The 27,281-nt window shown below is 40.5% G+C and overlaps 1 protein-coding gene across 2 annotated transcripts in view; it reads right to left on the bottom strand.

Moving 5' to 3' along the window:
• Positions 1 to 27,281, bottom strand: part of CADPS (calcium dependent secretion activator) — a 544,059-nt gene that overhangs the window by 194,796 nt on the left and 321,982 nt on the right. For both annotated transcript variants that reach the window (XM_072598786.1, XM_072598785.1), the window contains exons 8-10: positions 23,722 to 23,861; positions 20,967 to 21,033; positions 1,527 to 1,635 (exon numbers count right to left, since the gene is read on the bottom strand). In XM_072598786.1, coding sequence (XP_072454887.1) covers positions 1,527 to 1,635; positions 20,967 to 21,033; positions 23,722 to 23,861 — 316 coding nt within the window. The remainder of the gene's footprint in view (positions 1 to 1,526; positions 1,636 to 20,966; positions 21,034 to 23,721; positions 23,862 to 27,281) is intronic.

Genomic DNA, 27,281 nt, shown 5'->3' with positions numbered 1-27,281 from the left:
AATGTCCTTACCTGCTCTACTTTGAGTCTTTGAGAAGGAGGTGCAAGAATCTGATCCTACTTTCTCTCAGGGATAGCAATGATGGGGGTGATAATGCAAGAAAATTGGCATTACTCATAAAATGAGTATTATATTTAATATTTTGTTAATATTTTAACATTAATATTTTTGTTGCTAGACACAACCAAACTTTTTTTTAATGAAAAATGGTATTTCTGTCATAACAGAGAAGACCCACTCGCATGATCAGCATATAGGATGTGTTTTTGTTTTTTTTTTAAGGATTCACTCTAGAAAAGATTATCCCAACAAAGGGATTTTGGTTTGACTTTCAGAACAAAGTCGTATTTTGCCTTTTGACGTTGACTTGTACAGTCCACTTTTTGACTCATTTTCCCCATGAGTTTTACATGGCTCTCTCAGGGTAGCAACAAGAAAAGGCTGGACCCATTTTTATCTGAGGGTAAGCCAATGTTGGGGAGGAAAACAAACTTGCACCTGCCAATGTGAGGGCCAATTTAACGAGCCATTTTGTGAAAATGCCAGGAGGCACACTTGTAAGAACAGGAGGCTCCTGACTAAAGCATTTAATTAATGCCTAATGAAGCCAGTCCTGTCTTTGTGTAGTGGCAGTGTGTAGAATTACCCATTGGAGAACAAGGCAAAGTAGGTCACCGACTCTTAAGATGGGCTCAAACACCAGGAAACCGGTTTCTCTGCTAGCATAGTCCTTATGACTAGTCTCCCATACCTTGTCAGGTTAACACCCAGACTTCCCTTGAGATCATCTTTCTTCTTTGCTTATTTTATTGCATGTGGAAAAGCAATATGGGAGGAGGAAAAAAGGTTTTGGGCCAAATACTACAGTATGGTTGGAAATGCTTGCCTCATGTAGATTTGGCATAAGAAAATAACTTTTCTGGGAGAGGGCTGTTGGTGCTTGTTGCTCATTAATATGCTGAAATGATCCCCCACCCCCCAAAGTCTAGGATGCTGAAGACTTATTTCCACTGGGTTTTTTGGAAAGATTACATTTGGGGGAGGGTAGGAGAAAAACACGACTTACAAATCTAAAACTTCTCCCTCAAAGGCTCCCATTTCACATGGATTTTTCAGTTACAAAGGGAACCAAAAGGTTAAATAGGTCTCTTGTTTCAAAAGTCTCCCTGACTTTAAATTCTTTCTTCTTGAGAACGTAGTGACTAGAATGGATGGGGAATCTATTGTTTAATGTTTTCTCACCTGGGTGGTGAGGCTTAGATGTGGGTATCTGACAAACACATCAAGACTCACTTGATTTGTGCCTGAGTATATACATACATGTATTCCATTATCCAGACTTGGAATGGCAAATATATAGGCATATACGTGCATAAATATATAATATATTATATGCATCTATATGCATGTGTGAGTATTTTAAATTTGAGCATTACTATTAGAAAAAATCAGAACTCATTTTGAGCTACATTTAATCATTCTGTGTGACTTCATTGATAATTGAAGCCTGCCATGAAGTAGGGTACCTGGCTGGGGGTCAGTGTAGTCTACGGTGTAGCCATCCAGCTGCAGAAGTTCCTGAGGCTCGGCCTTTTTCTCTCGGTAACTGCACATGGCAAATGTGTACTGGCTGACCTGCAGAGACGACAGTCAAGTTGATGCTGGGAGATCCCATTTCACATGAGCCCACAACACAAGAAACCCAATTTACCAAACCTCTTTCCTTTAGTGTTCCCAAATAAGAATCATTCTAATAATAACAGCCATAATAATGTTAACAGCTCTCGTTGACTTAGCATACTACAGTTGAGTAAAATGACCCTGTGACACAAATGGGTGAATGAACTGGTGAATGGAAACTCCTTGGGTGCAGAGACTGCTACACTCTGTCTTTCTGTTACTAGTGCCTGACACACAGCAGATACTTAAAGAATGCTTGCTGGGTTGAAAGACATTGAACAGTCTAAGTATCATTTTCCCTGCTTTCCAGATCATAGGATCAGTCGGTCATAAGGCATTGATATTGACCTTCGTGACTAGTGGATCTGAGTTCAAGTTCTGTCCCTGACTCATACCAGCTGTGTGCCCTTAGTCACAAATTTAACCTCTCAGTGTCCCAGGCAGCTCTCTGAGTTCAAGTTACAAAGATTGTTTCTATCTTTATGGGCACAGAAGGTTCCTCTTCAGCAACTCCCTTCACCAGTGAAGCCATCAGGTCCATTCTCCCATTCATTTTAAATCTTCTACACAACATGACTATGGTGAAAATGTATTTAATAGGAATGTATGTGTAGAACCTATATAAAATTGTATGCCGTCTCGGGGATGGAGGGAGGAGGGAGGGAAAGAAAAAAATCTAGGTTGTATGGTAGTGATTGTGGAACACTGGAAATAAATAAAATTTAAAAAATTTAAAAAATTTTAAAAAAAGAAAAGAAAAAAAGTCAACAGGTCCAGTTGAAAACAACAAACAGACATAGAAGTTACAACTGGAAAAGACTTGAGAGATCTGTCTGCTCATTTTACAAATGAGAATATTAGAGGTCATAAAGATTCAGTGATTCTTCCAAAGTCCCTAGCTTGAATCCTTCGCAGAGATTTTGTGTCTATCTGGTCCTTCTGTGCCTAGTCCAGTGCCTGGCACACTTGGGTGGAGACTCAGATTTGTGATTTCATCACCACAGGGAACTCCTAGTGTGGAAACTCCCTCCACTAATACAGATTTTTTTTTGTGATGGGCAATGTCAGAGAGATAGATGACTGCACATGCAGATACATTGCCTTTGCAGGACCTACAGCTTTCCATCTTTGCGAATATTCTCTTGGAAAATCACCACCCTTGCATCTTCTTAGGGACCAAAGTGGACCTTCCTGACCACCACTCTCTGTAGCATCTCCTGCAATTAGAATGTAAGGTCCTTGAAGGAAGGCTTTTTTTGTCTTTCTATCTGTAGCTTTTCAATGCCTTGAACATAGGAAGCACTTAATACAATTTTTCCATTCATTTATTCATTCATTTGTATTACCTCTCTCTCTCTTTACACACACACACACACACACACACACACACACACACACACACACACACACACACGATTTCCACATACCTTTCTATCTACCTGCCTCACTCCTGAATAGATGTTGAATCCATGTTGGTTGAATCATACTGAATTGATAGTACAAGCATTATTATTCCCATTCCATACATTAAAAGAAGAGATTGCAATCACTTAACTTTTCTGAGCCTCAATTTGTTCATCTATGAGATGAGCAGACTGAGCAGCATGTTGGTGTCTTATTCAATCTGTCCATTTCTTAGATGATCAAACCGAGGCTAAGAGAGGTTAAGTGATTTGACCTTAGTCTCTGAGCTTGAGGACATTTCCTTCGGTACATCCAGTGTCTAGCGCAGTGTCTTCTTGCACCTCTTAGATTTCCCAATGGATGTTTATTGAATTGAATTGACACAGCAAAGCCAGGATTCCAATATGAATATGAATTCCTAAGCTTTTTTCTACCATATTTCCCCAGACTCTCTCTTACCTCCCCAACTGATGGGAATTTGTCTTCTGGAATAATAGTAGGCAGAATTTCTTGTTGTTAATCAGTGGGTTTGGGTCATTGGATGATGAATGCTGAGTTGACAGAGACCTCCAGACCCTTACAGATAAGGAAATGGAGGCTCAGAGAGTTGTGACTTACCCAAGGACACATGGACAATAAGTGTTAGTGTCAGGATTTAAACTGGAGTCATTTGACTCCAAATCTACCCGTTACCTGTCCCCCCTGTACCCTCCCATTAATTTATGTTCTAATTTTAAAATACAGTTTATTTTGCAGCAAGCGAGCAAACTCACAGTACTTGCCATATTTCCATATATTTTCCTTTCCTTTTCTTTTTTTGAGGAGTGTGTTTATGTGCTTTGGAAACTCATTCATCTCAGACAAGTGGGGGAATGACACTCTGTCACAAACAATGTGAACAGAATTGGTAGGTGCCAGTCATATTAAAGCAATCTTCCACCCCCGACCTCGGCAGCGGATGTCATCCTCAGTGCTGCAAGTGGCAGCCTTCACTCCTCGGAGTCACCATCTGCATGACACTGTGCATTCAACGTCCAGCCTTTGATGGGAGCTTTCGGCAGCTGGAGGGGTCTCTGTCAGTTCTCCAAGATTGCCTTTAGGAGCCCATCAAACTTCATCAAGACCCAGATTGGATATTTAGCATTTAAAAACCCTGAAAAGAGCTGAAAGAAGACTGTTCCAGGAGCAAAGGATTCTCCTTGCTTCGGGCTAGGAATTTAGAAATCGACAATCAACTAATTTCCAATGTCTCAATTAAGGTTGGGTCACTGTTCCTGACTCTTGACTTCATTTTATTAGATTAGACATGGCCTTGACCTATGAAAGGGATTCTAACTCACTCTACCTCCCCTTGATCTCATTTTAGGGTGCTCTCCTGTTTGTTTTTCGTTTTTGGCTTTGTGGCTTTTTAGATAAAGATGGAGTGTTGGGGATAGATAGATTCAGTTCCAAGACAGCTAAGTGCATGAGAAATTCGCCTCCTTCAGCCTGGTGTGATTTCTTCTGCAAGGCTGTAGGGGCCAAGACGTCCACGGTTGAGGAGAAATGATTAGAAGAGCAAAAAAACCCAGATTTTTCCCTCTGGATCAATGAGTGGCTGCTGCCCTCTATTGGTTCTTGTGTGACACTTTCTGGAAAAGCAATTCCCCAAACCATAAGTCTCTTAGGGACTTCCTAGTTGTTCTCTTTTAAAATAGCATCCTTGTAACTTAGGGAACCAAAGTGGTCCGTCCTAGCCACCTGTCCATCTAACGTCTCCTATTAGAATGTAAGCTTTTTGGAGGCAGAGACTGTCTCTGTGTTTTGTTTTGTTTTTTTGTCTTTTCACCTCTAGCTCTTTACACAATGCCTTGAACAGAGAAAACTTTTAATAAATGAATCCTATTCACTTATTCATTCATTCACCTATCCATCCATTCATTCCAAAATGTCATCACACTGGGGAACTAATGCTAAAGTTTTGTTTTTATTCTTAACTTGGTGAGCACCTAAAAAATAAGCATTCTCAAACAAATAAAGGATTCTACATGAAACTGCAGGTTCTGTTTTGGTTTTCTTTGCTTATATGTTATTATATATATAATATATTATATTATAACTTATTATAATAAGTTCAGCAGCTAGGAGGCACAGTGGCTAGAGTGCTGGGCCTGGATTCAGGAAGTCTCATCTACATGAGTTCAAATCTGACCTCAGACACTTCTAGCTGTGTGACCTTGGGTAAGTCACTTAACCCTGCTCAGTTTCCTTATCTGTAAAATGTGCTGAAACAGGAAATGGCAAACCATGCCAAGAAAATCCAAATTGGGGCATGAAGATTTTGATATGACTGAAGAATGACTCAATAGCAAAAATAATAAATTCAACCTGTAGCTCTCAAAGTTGTCCTGCTTGTCTATACTTCTTTCTGACCTTCCTTCTGTTCACTTCCCTCTCTCTCTCTTTGAGAATTATTACAATAGCTTCCTAGTTGATCTCCCTGTAATCCATCCTCCACACAACTTTCAAAATAATTGTCCTGAAGGTTCATCCTATCCCCTTGCTTCATAAGCTCAAGTGACACCCTATTATTTCAAGGAACACACCTAAAGGCCTTCATACCAATGCCTTTCCTACCTTTCTAGTCTTATATGAAGAGTATAAGAGAAATATACTTCTCTTATACTCACTCCCTTCTCACACACTTTGATCCAATCATTCTGCACAACTCACTTTTCTGTACATATCATACTCCATCTCAGCTCATGTATCATTTTCTTCAGGAAGTCTTTGCTGATTCCTTTGGCTATAGGTGTTCTTCCTCTTAAACATGTCTTGATTAATTTTGTATATGTGTATGTATAAATTTACACATGTACATATGTATGTAAGTGTGTATACACATATATTTCAATGGAATGTAAACTTGAAGGCAGCAGGCTACATTTTGTCTTTGTACCCATGGTACTTAGCACAATGCCTGGCATGTAGTCACATAAATGCTTATTAATTGATTAACTGACCCCAGAGGTCACCTAGTCCAACTTGAACCTGAATGGGAACCCCCATTACAACTTATCTGATGATTGCTCACCCAGCTTTAATTTGAAGACCCCCCTCCCCCCATTGAGAGGGGCAGTCATGAGGCAGCCACTAACATTTTTGGACTGCACTGTTTGTTTTGAAGTTTTTCCTTACATCAAATCTACATTTGTTCTGGGTAAAGTAGAGCAAATTTCATTTCTTCCCTGTGACAGCTGTTCTTTTACCAGGTGTCATCTCTCATGCCGCCCTATTCTTTGTCTTTTGTTCTCCAATCTAGTTCCTTCCTATGACCCATACATGGCATATCACTGAACCTCCTCAGTCCTGCTTGCACTCTAGTCTTTCAAGTCCCTCCCTGCCCTCGCTTCAAGCTCCAGTGATCCCCCACCACATGCTGTCCAGTGGATCAATGTTCTCCCTGAACTGTGCTGCCCAGGACTGAGGACAGCACTGCAGATGTGGTCTGACCCAGTATGCCTTGAGTGGTCCTGGCCGCTGCGCCTCTTACGACATAGCCTAAACCCCATCAGATCCTCATACTTACTAACTGTCCTTATCAGGTGCTCAAACAGGCTGTCCCCCAAAGCAGTTAAAGCTAAAAACTGCACTAAGATCTTTGGGCTACCCTGCAGTTTTCATTAGTTTCCTAGGTATCCTTTCCCATGGTTCCCCCTGTAGTATCTAGGTTCATTAAGGCAGGAGTCATGCACTACAATTCTTCCTCGTCTCTGAAGTGCCGGCATGTTTTCCTGTCCATGGAATGTAGTTAATGAACATTCATTTGATTGATTTTAGAGAACTGACCATGAGCTAAGGTCATGGGAACTAAGCCTCATAAAGGTCATCTTGTCCAACTCTCCCATTCTATAGATGAAGAGACTGAAGGCTAAGGATGCTACATGATCTGCCCAAGGTTATGCTTGGCAGTGAGGGTCAGAGATGGGATATAAACCAGTCACTTCACTGATTCCAGTCAGTGTTCATTCCATTTTCCTACATTGATCCCTCTCCTCCTTCATCCCCTTTACTGTTTCATAGGAGGAAATTTCAAATAATTTACTTCTGATAGGGGTTAGATCTGAAAATTTATAGGTAAAGGGAAGTTTTACATGAAGAAACTCCCTCTGTCAATGTCAGCTAACACCTTCTCTGCACAGAAGAGAACTCTCTGGTGTTCTGGGAAATGCTTAAAACCACAGAACCATTATATGTCAGAGATGGGTTTTGAGACCAGGTCTTCCCAGATTTAATAATAGGTATCATTAATATAGTACTTTAGACTTGGACTCATTTGGGCCTCATAAAAACCCTGTGAGGTATCCCCATTTTGCAGATGAGGAAACTGAGGCTAAGAGTAAACCACTTGCCCAAAGACGTAGAGCTAGACCCACTTTAAACTCAGGCCTTCGTGACTCCAATCACAGAACTATGCCACATGACTGCTAGGTTTGAGGGTGGCTCTATTATCTATCATGCTATGTTGCCTTTGGGGGTTTGTATTACTCTAAATCACTTTCTTCATGCAGAAAACTGATTTCTTCTGACCTAGTATAGGGGCATCTTCTATGCTCTGAAGTGGTCATTCAACTACTCAAGTTGATAATATAGATATGATGGAAATAATGCAGCACCACAGAAACATCCTACCTCAAAGCAGTGATTATATGAATTTGGATTTCTGTCTTAGTTTTGACATTCAATCATCCCTTCACAGTTTTTAAAATTTCTTTTTCTTTTTCTTTTTTTTTAAAAAGCAGCATCTTTAATGAAGACTTGTGTGCTGCTGCCCTCTCCTGGGGAAAAGACTGAAATTATCATTGGCAGGTCTAATGCTGGTAAATTTTCCTGGCTCCCTTAAAAACAATTAGGAGACTTTTCAGCTTTGGTTTGACAGCTTACATTAGGAAACTAGAAGGATTTAAAGAAATGCATTTTCTTGGAAAAATTCAAGTGAGTTTAAATACAGAATGACTCTGACTAATAGAATACTGGTCTTCAAAGAACTGGAATCACTCAAAGGGCCATGGAGGGAATCAGGGTGTAGACTGCAACTGATTAAAATTAGGCTTTATTTAGGATGAGTGGTGCAAAGGATACTCCCATAATACACCAAAGGATTGATGACCTCATTGATTTGAATGGTCCCTCTAGTGATACAGATCTCAACCTGTTCATGCCTGTTCATCCTAAATGACTGTTGTTCATGTCATAGGAACATCACTCTAGAGAGGGAAGGGTCCTCGCAGACCATGGGGACCAATCCTCTCATATAAGATAAGAAGAGTTTGAAACACAGAGGTTAAGCCACATGCCCAAAGTCATACATGTACTACATATCAAAAGTGGGACTTGAACCCAGGTCCTCTGACTCCAGAGCCAGGGTTCTTTTCCACCATATCATATCACAGGGGGTCCACCTACTATAGTAGAAATAAGCAGGGATGGGGACTTGATCTATTATTTCCTTGGCATTTTTTGGGGACCAGATTTGTGATTTCATCAGTGTAAGAAGCTCCTGGCATGAAAACTCTATCTACCAATGCACAACAATACAATCTCTGCATCTTAGAGAGTTAGAGTATTGTCTGGGTATGTGGCAGAAACAGGACTTGTAACAGGGTTTCCTTGACTCCAAGGACAGCTATAATCTATGTACTATGCAACATTGTCTCTAACTCTATTATGCATGGGTCAAAAATATGGTGGGTTGATCACCTAGCAAAAATGATACCTCATTAATGGATAGCTCATGCACATGCACCAATGATATCCATGAAATGTGAGGAGTGTTTGGGAAAGGCTACTAGTAAGTACATTGACAAGGTCCCTTAAATAGACTTATGGAAGGATATGGAAAAGAGTTGGTGATGGTGGGCAGGGGTGGATCGACTATGATCTGTACTGGTGGATGAAATGTGTACCTTGATGAAATCACTGATCCATTTGATTACTAAATGTAAGATGACAGGATCTGAAGTTGGCAGGGCTCTTGGAGAGGATGTAGTCCAACCTCCCTTAGTTTACAGTGAAGGAATTTGGACCAGAGAAGTTAAGTAACTTGGCCAATTGGCCTGTTAGATCAGAGGCAAGATGTGAGCCCACATCTCTTGACTCTTGGTCCTGGGTTTTGTGCCACATCATTTCCAGAAAAAAAATCCTCTGGTCTTGATTCTTAAACACTTCTGTTTGTAGATCAGATTATTGTAGAATTTCTAACTGGGAACAACCTTAAGAGACATCAAGTCTAATACCCCACATTTTACAGGGGAAGAAACTGAGGACTAGAAAAGCAAAATGACTTTCCAGCTGGCCTGGTCCTCTCTTATTTTCCATCTCTCTTCTCAGAGGACACTTGCTCCCTGTTCTCTTTCTCCTCTATGTGTCTCTACTCACCATCAAATTTCTACTTGTTTCATTTTGTTTACGATCCCTTCATTACCTTATGAATATAAATGTTATCTTCCCCACAAACCTTGAGGAAGAGGACAATTTCTTTTTTGTCTTTGTATCCCTAGCACTTAGCACATTGTTGTCATTTAACAAATATTTGCTTATGGGTTGATAGTCCAAGCTTAAGTGCCAAGGTCAGAAATAAACACATATCTTGGAATTTGAACCCAGATTCTCTGACTGTGAATGTCATTGGTACTCACCAAATCCACCCGTTGGGATATACCAAATTGTTGGTGAATCTTAGTTTTAATGAGGCTGAAAACTGCAGAATTAATGACGAGTCAACTTTGCTCCTTAAAAAGGACAGTATTTAAGATTTGGAAGTTAAAATTAGTAATCACTTCTACTCTTGCAAGGGCTGTTGCCACTCACTAAATAACCTTACTTTTTGGATTCAGGTGTGACCCTGACCAAGTGTCAACCTCTTTGAGACTCAGTGTCCTTGTCTGCAAAATGAGGGGGTTGGACTAATTGGTGCCCAAGGTCCTTTTCACTCTAAATTTATGGTTCTATGAGTACAGTCTTCTTGGCACAATAGGTTCCATGTTGGACATGAGTCTATGATCCCATAATGTTGACTTTCATGGAAAACTGATACTATATTTTAATGGAAAAATTAAATCTCTCATCATATAATTTGAGTACAGGATAAAATGTGAAAAGTTAAAAAAATCTGTTCACTCCCCAATCTAAATAAATACAAAAATAGTCATCTCAGAGAAAAAGGTCAATATTCAATGGAACCATGAAGGGGGAAGGGATAGGGGGAGAAACAATGTGAAGGACCAGAGATTGTCTGAAACCAGGATTTATTTTGTTATCATTATCTTATTATAGAGTCATCAGACCTTAGATTTTGAGCTGGAAGGGTTCTTAGGGACCATTTCATCCTATGTCCTCATTTTATAGGAGAGGAAATCAAACTGAGGGATGTTAAGTGTCTTCTTCACTTTTATTGGTCTCAGGAAACTGTCCACAATCTAGAGGGTTTCTACATACCAGGAATTCCACACAAGCATGAATGAATAAGTTTTACTTTGTGTCTTAAAATCACAGGTTCCTAATTCACACAGAAATTACTACAACCTGCCTTCACCAGAAATACTGAATCTTTATGACCAACCTTACATTAGATCTGGCGTTCATCTATGTTACAATTCATTGCTAAGGTCAGTTTAATTTTTAACCACCATTAAAGGTAACTGACATGGATGCTGGCATTTTCCTGGGACTGATAAAGGGTCATAATATTTAGTCCAATACTGAGATACTATTATACTAGGAAGACTAAATTCATGGGTTGAGAAGGTCAAAGACTTAGAACTAGAAGGGACCTTGGGAACCATGTAGTCCAACCCTTTCATTTTACAAATGAAGAAACTGGGGCTCAAAGAGCCTCAATGATTTGCCTAAGAAGACAGTGCCACCATCATAAATTGTGGTACATGAACCCAGGTCTTCTTGACTTTTAACCCCAAGAATTATGTTCTATCCATTATTCCGCACTGTTACAACCAAGTATTGATGTATGTCACCATTCCCATATCAAGTAGTCTCAGGAATCAGAGGTCAGTGAAGCTATTGGCACATGAATGAATTATTCTCAGCCATGACCTGCCTTGTGATGAAGTGGACCTGTTTCCAATCAGCCTAAGGGTCATCATCTTCCCTAACCTTCCATCTATGGGTCTCGGCTTTGAAGGTAAAACATGCACTGAGGTTCTGCCATACCGTTTGTATAGAATTTGTATTCAGATGATCCAAAGTTCCAAGTAAGCACCACTGAAGACATGGGAAGTCTCTTACTTGAAAAGAGAACATTATTCTCTCTGGGATTCATTCTGACCTTCACCAAATGTTTGTTCCTTTGTCCCAGCAAGCAACTGGCATTGGTTGGATGAGTTACTTGTGAGTGGGCTGATCCAAATGCAAGGAACATGTGGTCAGAGATGATCTGGGAAGCTATACTGAGTGGTGAAAAAAACCCACTGGCTTTGGAGTGAAGAGGAGTGGATTCTACGTTCCTTCCCAGCTCCATTTTTGTAGACTCAGACAAATTGTTTAACCTCTCTGAAATTTAGTTTCTTCATCTGTAAGGTGAGAATAACAATACCGTTATTGTGGGGATCAAACAAAATATGCCTAGGACTTGGTAACTTATAAATTTCTATGACAGACAACATGGTGTCATGGATAGCAGGTTGGGCTGGGAGTCAAGAAGGTCTAGGTTCAGGTCTTGTGGCTGATACTCAATAGCTAGCTGGAAGGCACTTTAGAGATTGTCAAATCCAATTCCTTCATTTTATAGATAAGGAAACAGTCTGAGAGATGGTAAATAATTTGCCCAGGGTTACACAGATGATAAAGATCCAAGGCAGGATCCAATCTTAGGTCTTCTTAACTCCAAGTCTAGCACTCTAGCTTCACTAATCTGTCAGTGTTCTAGGTGAATCTAGGCTATAATTGAATTGCTGATCTGTATCAATGGAAGGAGATTTTTCACACAAAGATATTTTTTATGATTTGCATCATAGCTCCAGACTCATTTTTGTTGTTGTATGTGACAGTTGTTGTTGTTATTCAGTTGTGTGTGACTCCTCATGAGCCCACTTTGGGATTTTCTTGGCAAAGATACTGGGATGGTTTACCATTTCCTTTTATAGCTCATTTTACAGAAGAGAAACTGAGGCAGACAGGGTTAAGTTGCTTAAGGTGACATAGCTAGTAAATATCTGAGGCTGGATTTGAATTTGTGAAGATGTCTTTCTGACTTCAAGCCCAGAGCTCTATCTACCTAGCTGCTCCCAGAAATTTTACCCTAACCAAATGAAAATGCTAGGAAAGTATTAAAAGAAAGAACTTAATACATCTTCTCTAAAGTAAATAAAAACATAGAATGTTAGAATTGGGTCTTAGATAGTATCTAGGACATCTTTTAAGCAAAGGGTGGATCATCTCTTGTTGAGCTTAACATTATGGGGATTTCTTTTGTCAATGGGTTGAACTTGATGGCCTCTGAGGTCCCTTCCATTTCTCAAATTCTGTGATAGTTCAACTCCAAAATATTTTAAGTGAGGAAATTGAGACCCAGGGATGCCTAAGTTCATACAGCTCATTAGTAATGAAACTAGACTAGGAACCGGAGATCTGACCATCAGTCCAAGGCTCCTTTCCCTATGTCAATGACTCTACAATTGAAAATTTGAGGTATAAAGGATCACAGCCATTCTGTAGAATGAATTGAGAAAACTGTTATTTTTACAGGCAAATATGATGAGGTTCAAATGAACCAGAAATGAATTCACTATAGAAGTAAAGGTCTGTTTGCTGTCATTGTATAAGCATTATGTCCTACAAAAGCCCTGTCAGCACCACAGCAATGGTAGGGATGCTTGGACCATACTTGGGCAAGTATGACGTTATTAGTGTTCTGTGGGGTACAGCAGAAGGAACACTGAATTTGGAGTCAGAGGACACTTCTTACACTTCTGAGTGATGTTGGAGAAGTCACTCCCCATCTCTTGGCTTCAGTTTTCTCCCCTATGAAGTGAGAAGATTGGACTGAGAGATCTCTAGAGTCTCTTTCAGCTTTGAATCTATGAATTATGAAGTTAGATACCCATTGTTTGTACCTTTCTGGCGTGTATATTGTGTGTGTGTGTGTGTGTCATTCTCTGACTGTGATATCAACTAATAAGCAACATAGCTATTCCCAATTTTGTGTTTACCAGTAGTATGCTTTGTAATGCCTACTATAAACAAGTCATTTATGATCAGTCTTCAGTTCTTTCAATTCTATACTTTGAGCAACAATTCTCACCAAAGGATAATTTTCACAAATCAGAATGAGACAAAATGGAGGAATGGCTTTATGTATTATATTTTTGGAAGAAGTTGGTGGGAGGGGGAGAGGAAGAGTCTGGAACTGTGATTTCATTGGTATGGGAGAACTCCCAATATGAAAAATCCCTTTACTAGCATAGACAAGCAACTTGTCTTCACCCTAATCATAGAGGGATACTTGCAACTGAGGGGACAACTGGCTAGTTAGCAGCCATATTGATAGTCTTGTAACCTCTAAGTTATGGTGTCTCACACTTCCATGATGGTTTTCATCAAGCAGCTGAATGAAGATCCAAAAAAAAAAATTGTCTACATGTTTGATATGTAAGAAGTCCAATATTTGGATATCTGGAAACACCTGAATGACTTGACCTCTTTTCATTCTAAATGTGGGGCAGCAGTTGACATGGCCACTCTTCCCCATCCTCACTTCTCAAAATTCTAGTTGTTTTCATCAGAGGCATTGGTGTGCAGCTCAGACCTGGACAGATACTGTTGGTGCTGGTTATCTATTTGAGGGAAGGAAGGTATCATGAACAAGTGGGGAAAACATGTTAGATTTGGAGCTGGAGGATCTGAGTTCAAATCCTGACTGACATTTGCTATCTGGATGACTTTGAGCAGGGCCATGCAGCTCTGTTTCCTTAGCTGGAAAATGAAATGGGGGTCAGGGCTTAACTTCGTTGACCTCTGTGGTCCTTCCTAGCTCTTAAACTGCGATCCTATAATGAATCATTAAAAACAAAGCACTCAGCTTCGAGTCAGGAAATTGGACTTCTAATCTGCCCCTAACGAGCTACATGACCTTAGGCATGTTATATAAAATAGTAACAGCAACAATAAAAGCATTTACTTTGTTCCTTAAGGTTTGTAATACTTCTAAAATATTATCTTATTTTATCCTTACAACAGCTCTGGGAGGTAGGCGCTACTATTAGACCCATTTTACGGATGAAGAAACTACAGACCTTGTCTTCCCCCTAAGCCCTGTCCCTCCTCCTACCTTCCCTAGTACTACAGAGGGCAACACCATGCTCCTGGTCCTTCAGGCTCCCATCCTAGCAGTTATCCTGGATACCTCACCATGTCCAAGCTGTTGCCAATATATGTCAGTTTCACCAATACGTCCCCGCTCTCTCCTCTGACACTAATACCCCATTCTAGTGTAGACCCTCCTCACCTCACTCCTGGACTATTTTAGTAGATGTGGGTGGGTCTGCCTGCCTCAAGCCCCTCCCTGCTCCAATCCACTCTCCCTTCAGCCACTGAAATGATTTTCCGAAATCTCAAATATGATCATGTCACTCCCCTACTCAATCAACTCCAGTGGATCCTCATTGCCTGTAGATTCAAATACAAAATGTTCTGTTTGGCATTCAAAGCCCTTCATAACCTAGCATCCTCCTCCATTTCCAGTCTTTCATTCCTTACTCCCTGACATGTACTCTTCAGCCCAGTGACACTGGCTTCCTTTAAGACCCAACGCGGTGCTTTCTCTCTGTTAATTATTATCTATTTATTCTGTTTATACTTTGGTGTGTTATTTCTCGCATTAGACTGTGAACTCCTTGAAGGCAGGTTTTGTCTTTTTGTATTCCCTGAACTTAGCACAGATCTTAACACAGTAAACATCTAATAACTGCTTACTGATTAATTGATAAGGCAGACAGACTTGTCAAGGGCCACACAATCAGTAAGTGTCTAAGGTCACATTTGAACTCAGGTCTTCCTGACTCCAGGTCTAGTACTTATCCACTGTGCCGCTTGGTGTCCCTGGGCCCTCTTTTCCTCAGCTGTAGAAGAAGGGAGTCAAGCTCAATGAGAGGTTTTAAATCTTTTCTTTTCTTTTGTGTAGAGCTCTTTCACTTTCTGATGAACTCTTTGTGCCCCTTCTTAAAATGATGTTTTTGAATGTGTAAAATAATATGCATAGGATTAAAATGGAAACCAAAGGTTAATGAAAATAAAGATGTAATGTTTTCCATTCAAGTTCATGTATCTTTCTGAAATTTTCCATGAATCCCTTGGGGTCCATGGACCCAGGCAAGGAACCTTAGAAGTAGATGGATTTTCCTGATCTGCCATTTTAGGTCTTTACAGGAAAGGTAAAGTTCAGTGAAAAACAAAGCACAACAAAAAACCTAGAAGCAGCAGCAACAAACAAACCAACCCTGCACAGACTTTTGTGAGAGATCCGTTAGCCTCATGTTATTACAGATCTCTTTCTTTGGCATTGATCTAATTCAATTTAACCATCATTTCTTAAGGGCCTGCTGTGTACCAGATAGAATCCTGGGAATGCAAAGCCCAAACCAGAGATCAGGAATACTTTCTGGTGGGAGGTGATGCCTGAACTAAACTTGGGAAGAACTCAAGATTTTATGAGGCATAGCTGAGGAAAGATTTGCCTTATAGGTCTAAGTGACAGCCTGAAAAACAGAGAGGGAGGGGATAAGTTGTGTTAGGGGAATAGTCAGAGAAGGTGGAACAGAGAGAGCTTGAGGGGAATATCGGAAAATTGTCTGGAAAGGTAGGTTGGGGCCAGATTGGGAAGGGCTTAAAACGCCAAATACAGCAGTATGCCTTGGATTCTGGAGTCCAAAGTAGGGAGTTGATAAATAGTCTTTAGCAAGGGAACAACGCACTTTGGCTTTCGTTCTTTTGGCAGCAATGTGGAGGATGAGTTTGGAGTGGGGAGAACAGAAGCAGAGATCAATTAGGAGGCTATGAGGGGTCTAAGTGAAAGGTGAGGAGAGCTTGAAATAGGGCTGCGAGTACCAGAGAAAAATCTGGAAAGGACCGGGGAGGGAGGCACGAAAGGTGGCAGAGGGAGAAGGGACAAGACTAGGTAAGAAGTGGACATCCATAGCAGCTGGGCTAATCATCTCTGGACCATCTCTCTGTCTCTGTCTTTCTCTGTGTCTGTGTCTGTGTCTGTTTCTCTCTCTCTCTCTCTCTCTCTCTCTCTCTCTCTCTCCTTATTCCCTCCCTCCCTCTATATTTTTGTCTCTCTCTCTCATTCTGTGTCCGTCTCTCTGTCTCTGTCCCTTTCTTTGTCTCATGCTCTATCTTCTCTATCTCTGACTGTATTTCTCTCTGTGTCACTGTCTCTGTATCTCTGTCTCTTTTTTCATCTCTCTCTTCCCTTGCTTCATTGACCCCCCCCGGAGAACTCACCACCCTGAGGCCCTACTCTCCTGACTCCCTCCCTGGCACCACAACTTTAGGAGGGAACACAGCCGTGCTTCACTAGACACACACTTGTTCTCTCTCCAGACTTCAGATTCCTGGTCCTCCTCACTATTGCACTGTCAAGGTCATTCCTCTGCCCCAGATTCCGTTCATGTGTTGTCTTACAGCATTAGAATTTCTTCTATCTTGTGTGCTTGTCTTTATGTCCTTAGCACTTAACACAGTGTCTGGCACACTGTAGGCACTTAATTTTCCTTTTCCTTTCCTTTCCTTTCCTACCTCCCTCTCCCCCCCTCCCTTTCTTCCTTCCTTTCTTCCTTCCTACCTTCCTTGCTTCCTTCTTTTCCCATCCTATGCCCCCTTTCTTTTGCAATTATATAGAATCCCAATGTCTTGCCTTCTGAATTTAGATGAAGTAGTCTAGTGAGTATCACTATGGTGGGGACAGGCCAACTTCTTTCCTACGTCCTAAAAATTGCTACTGCCCCCATAATATTAATCTCAGTTATGCTCCTCAGGCACAGTGTGGGTCTGACATTCTGAGGACGATGGCTCAGTAGAATGGGCTTGAGAACGTTCATTATGGTGAAAGAAGAAATGGGGTCGATGAGGCCCCAGGGCTCTTTTTAGTGTATCCCCCCTCTGCTTTTCCTGTGTGGAGCAATTTCTCTCAAATAATAGGTGATTAGAGGCTTTCTTAGGTTCTTAGTCATTTAAATTTGTCAGAGGGATGCCATGGGGCAGCCATTGGCCTTTTAAGGATGGCAACGATGGATAGTCCCCATAGAGTGAAGCTCAGGCTATATGGCCTCCTCCTATGGATCAGTGATTTAGAACTAGAGCTCACCTTTGAAGGCTTCTAGTTCTACACAGGAGGAAACTGAGGCCTGTTGAGGTGAACCATAATGCCCTGGATTACAAAGGCAGGAAGTGGAGGAAACAGAATTGGAATCCAGGTCCTTTGATCCCTAAATCTATTCTTTCTCCTGAACTTGTGGGCTCTTAGGAGCCATTGCCTGACCTCAGCAGCTCACACTTCTCTTTTCTCCCCTTAGCTCCCGTAGTATTGGTTACCAGTGGTGCTGAGGGAGGAATACTGGATTTCCAGCATGGGATAGGAGCTGGGCTTGAAATCTGACTTTGCTGCCTGTATGTCATCAGGCAAGTGACTTCACCTTTCAAGGTTTCAGTTTCCTCTTTTATAAAATGAGCAGGTTAGACCAGATGGCCTCTGAGAGCTCTTCCAGCTCTACATCTAAGGTCTCACAATTCCAGGATAATATGAGTATAATAGACTTTCTGGGTTATAGCAAGAGAGTTGCTCATTATCTCAGGAAGCTGACTGAACATTCATTCATTCATTCAACCAGTCAGCCAATCAACTAAACTCATCCTTGTCTGCTCATATTGAGTAACCCTTGTCCAAGTCACAGGGTCAGAGTTCCAGAGTTGAAAGGACCCTCAGAGGCCATCCAGTCCAACACCCTTATTTTACAGCAGAGGAAATAGAGGCATAGGAATTAAATGACATGCAGAAGGTTTTACGAGGCAGGAGTTGAATTCAGGTCCTCTGACTTTATAGGCAGAGATCTTTTCCAGTGTAGACCCTAGGATTGATCTGGTAGTTCTAATGTTTATGAGCTAGTGGAGCCTGAGCAAGGTCATAAAGGTTTTAGGTTTGAAATTGCCATTCTTCAGTCATTCGGTAGTATCTGACTCTTTGTGATTCCATGAACTGAACGGTTCATGGGGTTTTCTTGGCAAAAGATGCTGGAGTGGTTTGCCATTTCCTTCTCCAGTGGCAGAGAGGTTAAGTGACTCATCCAAGACCATACAGCTGGTAATTGTCTGAGAACAGATTTTAACTCAGATCTTCTTGACTCCTGGTCCAGCACTCTATCCACTGAGTCACCAGCTGCCTTCTTGGGAAATAGGTTAAGTGACTTGCCCAGGGTCATACAGCTAGTAAGAATCTGAGGGTAGATTTGAACTCAGATCTTCCTAACTCCAGGCCCAGTGCTCTATCCACAGAGAGATCTAGCTGTTCTGTGTTTCAAGACCAGCATTCATATCCTACATTTCCCTCTTACTCTCTGTGTGAAACCTGACATTGAATCCCCCAATCTCCATTTCCTCTTTCATTAAATGGAGTGGGAGCAGGGTAGGGATTGATGGACCCCAAGGTCCTCTTTAGCTCTAAATTCAGTGTGCAGCCTACATAAGACTCAGTTTCCTGATCTGTAAAGAGGAGATAAAAATACTTTCACTTGGTACCATATAGGTTATTGTGAATAATTTGCTCCATGAGTATAAGTGCTTACTATTAAATCAGGTTTTAATATAATCAACCTGTTTAAAGTGAGGCAAACCTCTCCATTTCAATGACCCATGAACATGTGATTTTATTTATGTCGGTACTTGTGTCACTGACACAGATTACAATTTCTCTGAGTCCTTCTAACTGAACAGAGGATTTTTTGAGAGTTGCTGTGGTTAAGAAAAAAAATCTCCATTTGGCCAACCTGGTGAAAAGTGTGCCTGAACTTAGCTAGTCACTGGATGACAGGCATACAACCCACCAATGGGCTGTTTTTTAGGAACTGGCAAAGGTTCTAGCATAGCATTTGAGAATCTCATATTACTTCCTCATCGCAATGGTATCAGAGGAGCCATATATACCTCCTGCATATGTATTTAAAACATCCCTTTCATGGAATTCTCAAAATACAGATTAAAGATGAAGTTCTGCCCTCTTCTGAATTAATCGATGAACTATTTCCTTTCTCCCCCAAATTTCCCCTGAACCTAGAAGATTTTACAACTGGATTAATTGACCACTTTTTAAAGTTTATCACTTGATTGATGGCTCTTTTTATATGTAACCCAAGATATATAACTTGATCTCAACAAAGTACAAGTTAATTTTCCATCATCTGCCTCCAAATTCAAAAAAAATTGCTGTTGGAAGGAGGAGAGGAGATAATTGTTTTTTCTTTTTCCTTCTCCCTCTCCCATTCCCAAAGTTGACCATATTGGAGATACCAGCCTAGTAGGAGATTATATACCTAACCAGAAGCAAAGAAACATAGGAAGGGGAAACAGAAGGTCTCTCTAGAAAGTCTATGACTCTGATTTTCCACTTCCTGCCTAGAAGTTGACTAGTCTCGGGGATTGATGATCTGAGGGAACTGAAAGGGAAAGGCAGCTTCCCCATCTTCTATCCAGCCTTGGAGGCTATAAACAGCACATGCTCATTTATATTTGTGGTTATGTTTTCTTAATCTTGGATGAACAAATACTCCTAAGTGGACGTGTCCAAGCATCAATCAACCTTAAGAATTTAGGACATCCCACCCGAGGTCTCATGAGAAGCCAAAGTTGACAGCAGAGTCATTGGAACCCCAGTCACAATTGCCACAGGAAATGGGAAATGACTTAGCAGGCACCTTTAGATGGACACATCCAAACAGTGATCATTGCAAGGTTCACAGAGATTTCCTCGTGGTAGCTGAGTGATTGGTCCAGTTTGGCTACAGATAAACATGTCCAGCAGAGAACACACATCCTTTGAGGAACCAGTCCAATGGGAAGTGAGTGGTTTGTCAGCATCACCACACCCTGCAGCCAACTTCATGAATACTCCAAAAAGGGAGAAAAGGACATGAAGGGCCAGGGGTCAGGAGGTTCTCCCTTTGACTGAAACACAAATATCTCACTACCATTGTACTCACCACCATTGTAAGTTTCAGTCCGTTCTTACCCTGAATACTGAATCTATTTGTGGAAGAGTGATCCCTAAACCTTTGAAGGACTTGTTTTGAACCAACTACTCTTATCTGCGATTCTCATCTGCAATAGCTTATCTGTCATCTGAGTAAAAATACTTTTCTTTAAAAAAAATCAGCTAATTGAAATATAGCTGCCTGATGTTAATGGAGGACACACTGCTAGGAGTTTGTGAATAATAGTGCTAGAAACTCATCTCCTGCACGGCTACCCTGATAACTCTGACACAAGCAGCAATCAGCTGACCTTCTGGGAACTTCAACTTGGAAATGTATTTGCAGGATGAATAAGTGAGCCCAGAGGAGATGCTAGAATGGGAACAGGATCAAAATCTTAATATACCTTCCATGATGACTGTTATTTAGACACGTGAAAGACTGGGATTTTATCAATACGGAATAGATCACAATCTATCACTTAGAAAAGTCTTAGGAAATTGGCCTGATGCACATAGTGGTTAAGGGACCTGCCCACGGTCATACAACTAATGGATGTCAGATGTGGAATAGCCTTCAAGTCCACCTACTTCATTTTACTGCCCTACCCCTTTTAAAATTAGAGCAGACATTAAATTAAAATGTTACCTGCACCAATACAAAGAATCTTTTCTTCCATCTTTTCCAAACATTCTTACCAATGGCCCATAAGTACCTAGAAGGGGAAAAACAAAAATCAAGTTAAGGTGAGGGGGTGGGGATGGCAGCATTATTTCCCAAAGCCTCAGAGAGATATGCAACACATTGTACCCATAAGAGTATAAAGTCTACTGACAAATCCATCATGAGTTTCAGGAAGCATTTATGAGCCCAAATCTTTAAAGGGAGCAATGGGTGCAGGTGTTAAAAACTTTGGGTGAAAAAACTGCTTGAAAAATGTGGCAGAGAGGAGGGAAAATGGTATTAAGCCTCTTCAGTTGTATTTATTTTACTTCTGGTAAGATCTAATTTTAAAAAAAATGCAGTCTTTTTTTTCTTATTGTGTGTTAGAAAAGGAAAGGAATCTCTAGTTGGGAGTATCCTAGCTTCTGTGAATGGTGGCTAATTTACATGAGGAAATTCTCATCATCATCAGGAGCATTTTTTTCACCAGCCCTTTTGAACATAGGCTGTGCACGTACTATGTGTAACTAGGCAGCAGCAGCTTAAAACAATAGAGTTGTCTCTAGCTTTGAACAAACCACACATGGGAAGACTCAGTTTCACAAAATGAACTAGGGGACAATTCTTCACTTCAAAGAACGGTTCTCCATAGGATTGCTCTGATATACTTCCTTCTCACCTAGTGTTGGAAATACAGAGCAAAAGGCACAATTTTGATTTACGCGCGACTTTTGGAATATACACCTGTGGGCAAATATAGTGAGGGAGATATCTCTGTTTTATGTTCTTTGTCCACTGTGCCATAGATATGTGTGTATATATATATATATATATATATATATATATATATATATATATATATAAAGAGAGAGAGAGAGACAGAGAGACAGAGAGAGAGAGAGAGAGCAGGCAGACACCTTTAGAAGATGTAGAATAATGGAATTTTAAATCTGGAAGGGAACTTAGAGACCGCTTAGTCCCTCCCCCTCTTTTGTAAGCCTAACAGTCTGCCCAAGGTCATGCAGAACTTAGGCCTCTTGACTTTTAGTTTATTTTGCTTTTCCCATCCATATATTTTATTCGGTTTCATTCTGTTAGAAAGCAAGAAAATGCTTGTTTTTAAAGAGACTCTTTGGGTCTTTAGTTGAGAACAGAGGCAGCTAGGTGGCACAGTGGATGGAGTACCAGTCTTAGAATCAGAAAGATCCAGATTTAAATCTGGCCTCAGGTTAGCTAACTGTGTGACCCTGGGCAAGTCACTTAACCTCTGCCTTTCTCAGTTTCATCATCTGTAAAATATAGATAATAAAAATACCTAGCACCCAGGGTTATTGAGAGGATGAAATGAGATATTTATAAAGTGCTTTGCAAAGCTCAAAGCGCTACATAAATGCTAGCTATTATAATTATCATTACCGAGGAAATCATTCTAAAACAACATCTTTGGGAATTGCTGATTGCTGATCTAGTTGGGTAAAATGAGCAACTTATTCCTGTTCACATTAATGAGGTGGGTAAAGTATAGGGAGGAAAACGTTCAGAATTTTAAAAGCTGGTTGAACCAAGAAAGTAGAATCCAGATGAGTGAGCTTAATTTTCAGTGGAAGAAACTGAATAAATGTGGGAAATAGAAAAAAATTTACATCAGAAGGAGACTTAGGATGACAAATTTTTCTTCTGGTGGCTCATGTTACCCACAAAAAAAGAGTTTTTTTCCTAAAGAGGAATAAAGAGGTAAACTTAATGAATTCATAGAAACCTAGGTTTAGCGTACAAAGCAAATTAGCGTAGGCATAGTATCAACTATTTTTTAGATTTGTTTTTTGGTTATTTTAAGAGGTAGCATTGATTGGACCTGGGTAACCTACTCAGTCTTGTGCAACTCTTTGTGACCCCTTCTGGGGTTTTCTTGGCAAAGATACTTGAGTGGTTTGCCATTTCCTTTTCCCGTTCATTTTACAGATGAGGAAACTGAGGCAGACAGGGGTAAGTGACTTACCCAAGGTCGCACAGCCAGTAAGTGTCTGAGGGCAGATTTGAACCCAGGTCTTCCTGACTTCAGGCCTGACACTCTATGCACTGCCCCATCTAGATGCCCAAGACTCAGTGCTACTGCACAGAGATTTGATACTATGGTTTTCATCACTTAGACATGGTTTCACACCCAGCTTGTTATGTATCTTATAGATAATACCAGCAGTATCCATGCATCCTGCCATTATAATTCTGTAAGCAGAGTCATGGAGCATTCTTCTAGTGATGAATTAAAGCAATTTGGATCATTCTGTATATAAGTTATTACAAAGAGAGAGGATGATAATAGATAGGAACTGGGACTGGAACTCTACTTTCATTGGTCTAGGGAAATGCTGGCTGAGGAAAATCTTTCTCTCAATATAGCTTGGCCCGGTCTTTCTAACTTCAAGTCCTCCAGAGTTACCTGATCATTTCAGTAACTTGCCTGGGGTCAAACAGCCTGTTTGTGTCCGAGGCGGTGTTTTGAAGCCTGGTCTTGGTGATTTGTTTGAATGTAAAATAAAAATCACGGACTGTAACTGAAAGTCAAAGAAATGTAAACTCCCTGAGGCAGATGTTATTATGAGCTTCTGAATCACCTTAGATGTATGTTTTTTATTATTGGGAGATGAGTCTTCCTCTATTCTTGTAACCCGAAAAATGAATGAATGTGCTCAGAGCAAAAATTGCTGACAAGGCAGAGAAACACCAGCCACACACTTACCCAGAATGCTTCATGTTTTGAGGTTTATCCATTCGAACAGCAAGTTTAATTTTCAGATCCTGATCGGGGCAGTTTTTGGAAACTGTCATTTTATGCCATTCTGATTGTTTGGGGCTGTTAGGAGTCGGACGCAGAACAACCTGGAAGGAAAAGAGATGTTTGTTTTGGCCAGAGAATCCCTTCAAAGGGTTTTATTCCACAAACGTCAGTCAATCACTTACTTACTATATGGCCAGCTTTGCCAAATGAATCAAAAGGAAAAAAAAGGAAACCTCAGTCCTCAAAGAGTTTCCATCTTATTTACCAATGAGGAACATTTAAGAAACATAGGCTAACATATCTGATTATATAATCTAAACCTGGAAAGAACTTTGGAGAACATCCTAGTCTAACCACCCATTTTAGAGATGAGGAGCGTGAGGACTGGGGAGTGAAGTTATTCATCCAAGGTCACACAGGGTGGCAGAGTTGGGATTCAGACCCAGTTTCCAAATCTGGTGTTCTTTCTTTCATCTTTCTCATGCTTCCTCATCTCCATTTCATCTTTCTCTTCTCCACCAAGAGGAGATACATCTCTTGAAGTACCTGCCTTCATATGCTGAGAGCAATAAGGGACCATAGAGGGAATCAGTCTAACTTCCACCATAGTACAGATGAGAAAAGAAGGAGACCCAGAGAGACTGAGCATCCCACAGGCTAAACACAAGAGCAACGATTTGATTCCAGGGTTTCCCATTCTAAATCCAGCCCTCTTACTGCTCTACACCCCCTGCTCCCAGCACTGTAACTTCAAATCTCAGGTGAAGACATGGGAATCCAGAGCTAGAAAGCCTTGAGAGGGAAACAATAAGGGGAATGGTGGCCCTGGAAAATATATTTTATTTAAATTAGAAACCACTCTGTTAAAGTAGAAACCAATGGAGGGAATATCCAAAAGTGGCTCTCCAGGCTTTTGCTCCTGAGGTCCTTTTCCTCAGAGTAAGACAGAAGAAGAGGTGAGTGGCCTTGATGAGACACCCTGAGGAAGCGAAGACCACAGATCAATCATAGAGAGTTGGGAAGGGAACACCGCACTTTATTCCTCTATTGGAGTGGTTCATAGTTGTACTAGCAGTATTTGACATATAGACTGCTTTACTGTTTGCATTATGTTATCTTACGTTATTTCCCTCGAACCTCCTTGCAGTTCTTAGGGGAAGTCATTGAAGACATTATTCCTGTTTTGCAGATGAGAAGACCAAGACTCCAGGTGGTTAAGTAACTTGCCTAGATACTAGAGGATCTGAGTCCAGGATTATCCTTAATTAATCCATTCCCGGTTCTCTATATACTGTAGCAATACTGTCTCTCTACAAAAGAAATTCTGTATATAAAATTAGAAAGACTATTTCACCAACTAGCTTGACTGAAGCTTGGGTCTGTTTCTGGCAAGCATTGCTTGGTAAAAAAGTGATTAATTATAATAATGTAATAGTGCTTCAAACATAATAGTGTCATAAATCCTAGGCAAAACTGGGACATAGGACATTTCCCTTTGGTACCTTTCCATCTGGTTAATATCAAGTTGTTCATGCCTTTATGTTAATCCTCCCTTCTACTATTTGACTGTATTCCATCTGAAAACATGGAGATTGATATTTGAACTAATATACAAGAGCCCATTTAAAGTCATCCCCTACGGAGCTAGGAATAGTTAATTTGCTAGATTTACGGAGAATGGAGGAATTCATGATGAAAGAAGAGACAAAGGACATTGTGTGTGTGTGTGTTCATCCTTTGTTGCCAAAGAAGACCGTGCCATCAGATAAATGATGACATGACTTGAACTTGACTTTGTTTTGAGTGAGGGAGGGCTGTGCAGATCACCAGCCTCACTTCTCCTCCAGAGCCATCTGAATCCAGTGACCAGATATTCATCAGGATGACTGAAGATGACCCAGGATGAGGCAGTTGGGGTTAAGTGACTTGGCCAAGGTCACACAGCTAGTGAGTGTCAAGTGTCTGAGATGAGATTTGAACTCAGGTCCTCCTGACTCTTGCACTGGTGCTCTATCCACTGCATCACCTAGCTGCCCCAATTAGAGGACATTATGAAATGCAAAAAGGATCATTTTGATTATATTAAACTGAAAAGTTTTTGCACAAACAAAGCCAATGCAACCAAGATCAGGTGGGAAGCAGAAAACTGGGAAAGAATTTTTATAACTAGTGTCTATGATAAAGGCCTCATTTCTAAAACATATAGAGAACTAAGTCAAATTTACAAGAATACAAGTCATTCTCCAATTGATAAAATGATCAAAGGATATGAGCAGGCAGTTTTCAGAGGAAGAAATTAAAGTCAGTTATAGTCATATGAAAAAATGCTCTAAATCACTCTTGAGTAGAGACATGCAAATCAAAACAGCTCTGAGGTACCACATCACACCTATCAGATTGGCTAACATGACAAAACAGAAAAATGATAAATGTTGGAGAATATGTGGGAGAGTTGGAACACAAGTTTATTGTTGGTGGAGCTGTGAAATGATCCAGCCATTCTGGAGAGCAGTTTGGAACTATGCCCAAAGGGTTATAAAAATGTTCATACTCTTTGACCCAGCAATACCGCTTCTAGGACTATATCCCAAAGAGATCATAAAAATGGGAAAAGGACCCACATGTACAAAAATATTTAGACCAGCTCTTTTTGTGGTGGCCAAGAACTGGAAATCGAGGGAATGCCCATCAATTGAGGAATGGCTGAACAAGTTGTGCTATATGAATGTTATTATTATTATTACTATTATGCTATGAGAAATGACAAAACAGGCAGACTTCAGAAAAACTTGGAAAGACTTATATGAACTGACGCTGAGTGAAGCAAGCAGAACCAGGAGAATATTGTACACAGTCACAGGGTACAGGGACTGATTTTGATGGACCTAAATGGAGTACTTAAAACACTTCCAAAGGACTTATGATGCAAAATGCCATCCACACCCAGAGAAAGAACTATGGAATCAGAATGTAGAATAAAGCAGATTATTTTCTCTTTTGCTCTTTTGTTTTGTTTTTCTCGTGGTTTCTCACATTTGCTATAATTTTTCTATGCAATATGAAAATACGTTTAATGGGAATATATGTGTAAAGCCCATCTAAGATGGCATGCCATCTTGGGGAGGGGGGGAGGGAAAGGGAGAAAATTTAAAACTTATGGAAGTGAATGTTGAAAATTGAAAACAAATAAATTTATAAATTTGGGAAAAAATAGTCATCCACTAGGAAGGTCATGCACTTATTCCAAATAAATTATGACTCATCAATGAACAAGTCAGTCCTGGGGATTTGTCTGAGGTTTAGAGAAGTTATCAACTTATCCAGAATTTCATACCTTTACAACACCAAATCTGCCACAATACCTATTGTGTTGTACCCACCTTACCCTACCCTACCAGACTCTTTGGATATTGTATGGAGAGCCCTGAATACTTTCCTTGGAAGATACTCAATAACAAAAAAGCTTAATCTCCCTAGGGTAAATTTGATTTTGGAGGAAAAGTTGAAAGTTATTTGGAGAC

The sequence above is a fragment of the Notamacropus eugenii genome, chromosome 3 (assembly GCF_028372415.1).
Source record: "Notamacropus eugenii isolate mMacEug1 chromosome 3, mMacEug1.pri_v2, whole genome shotgun sequence".
Classification (NCBI taxonomy): domain Eukaryota; kingdom Metazoa; phylum Chordata; class Mammalia; order Diprotodontia; family Macropodidae; genus Notamacropus; species Notamacropus eugenii.
This window is presented reverse-complemented; position numbering and strand designations above follow the sequence as displayed.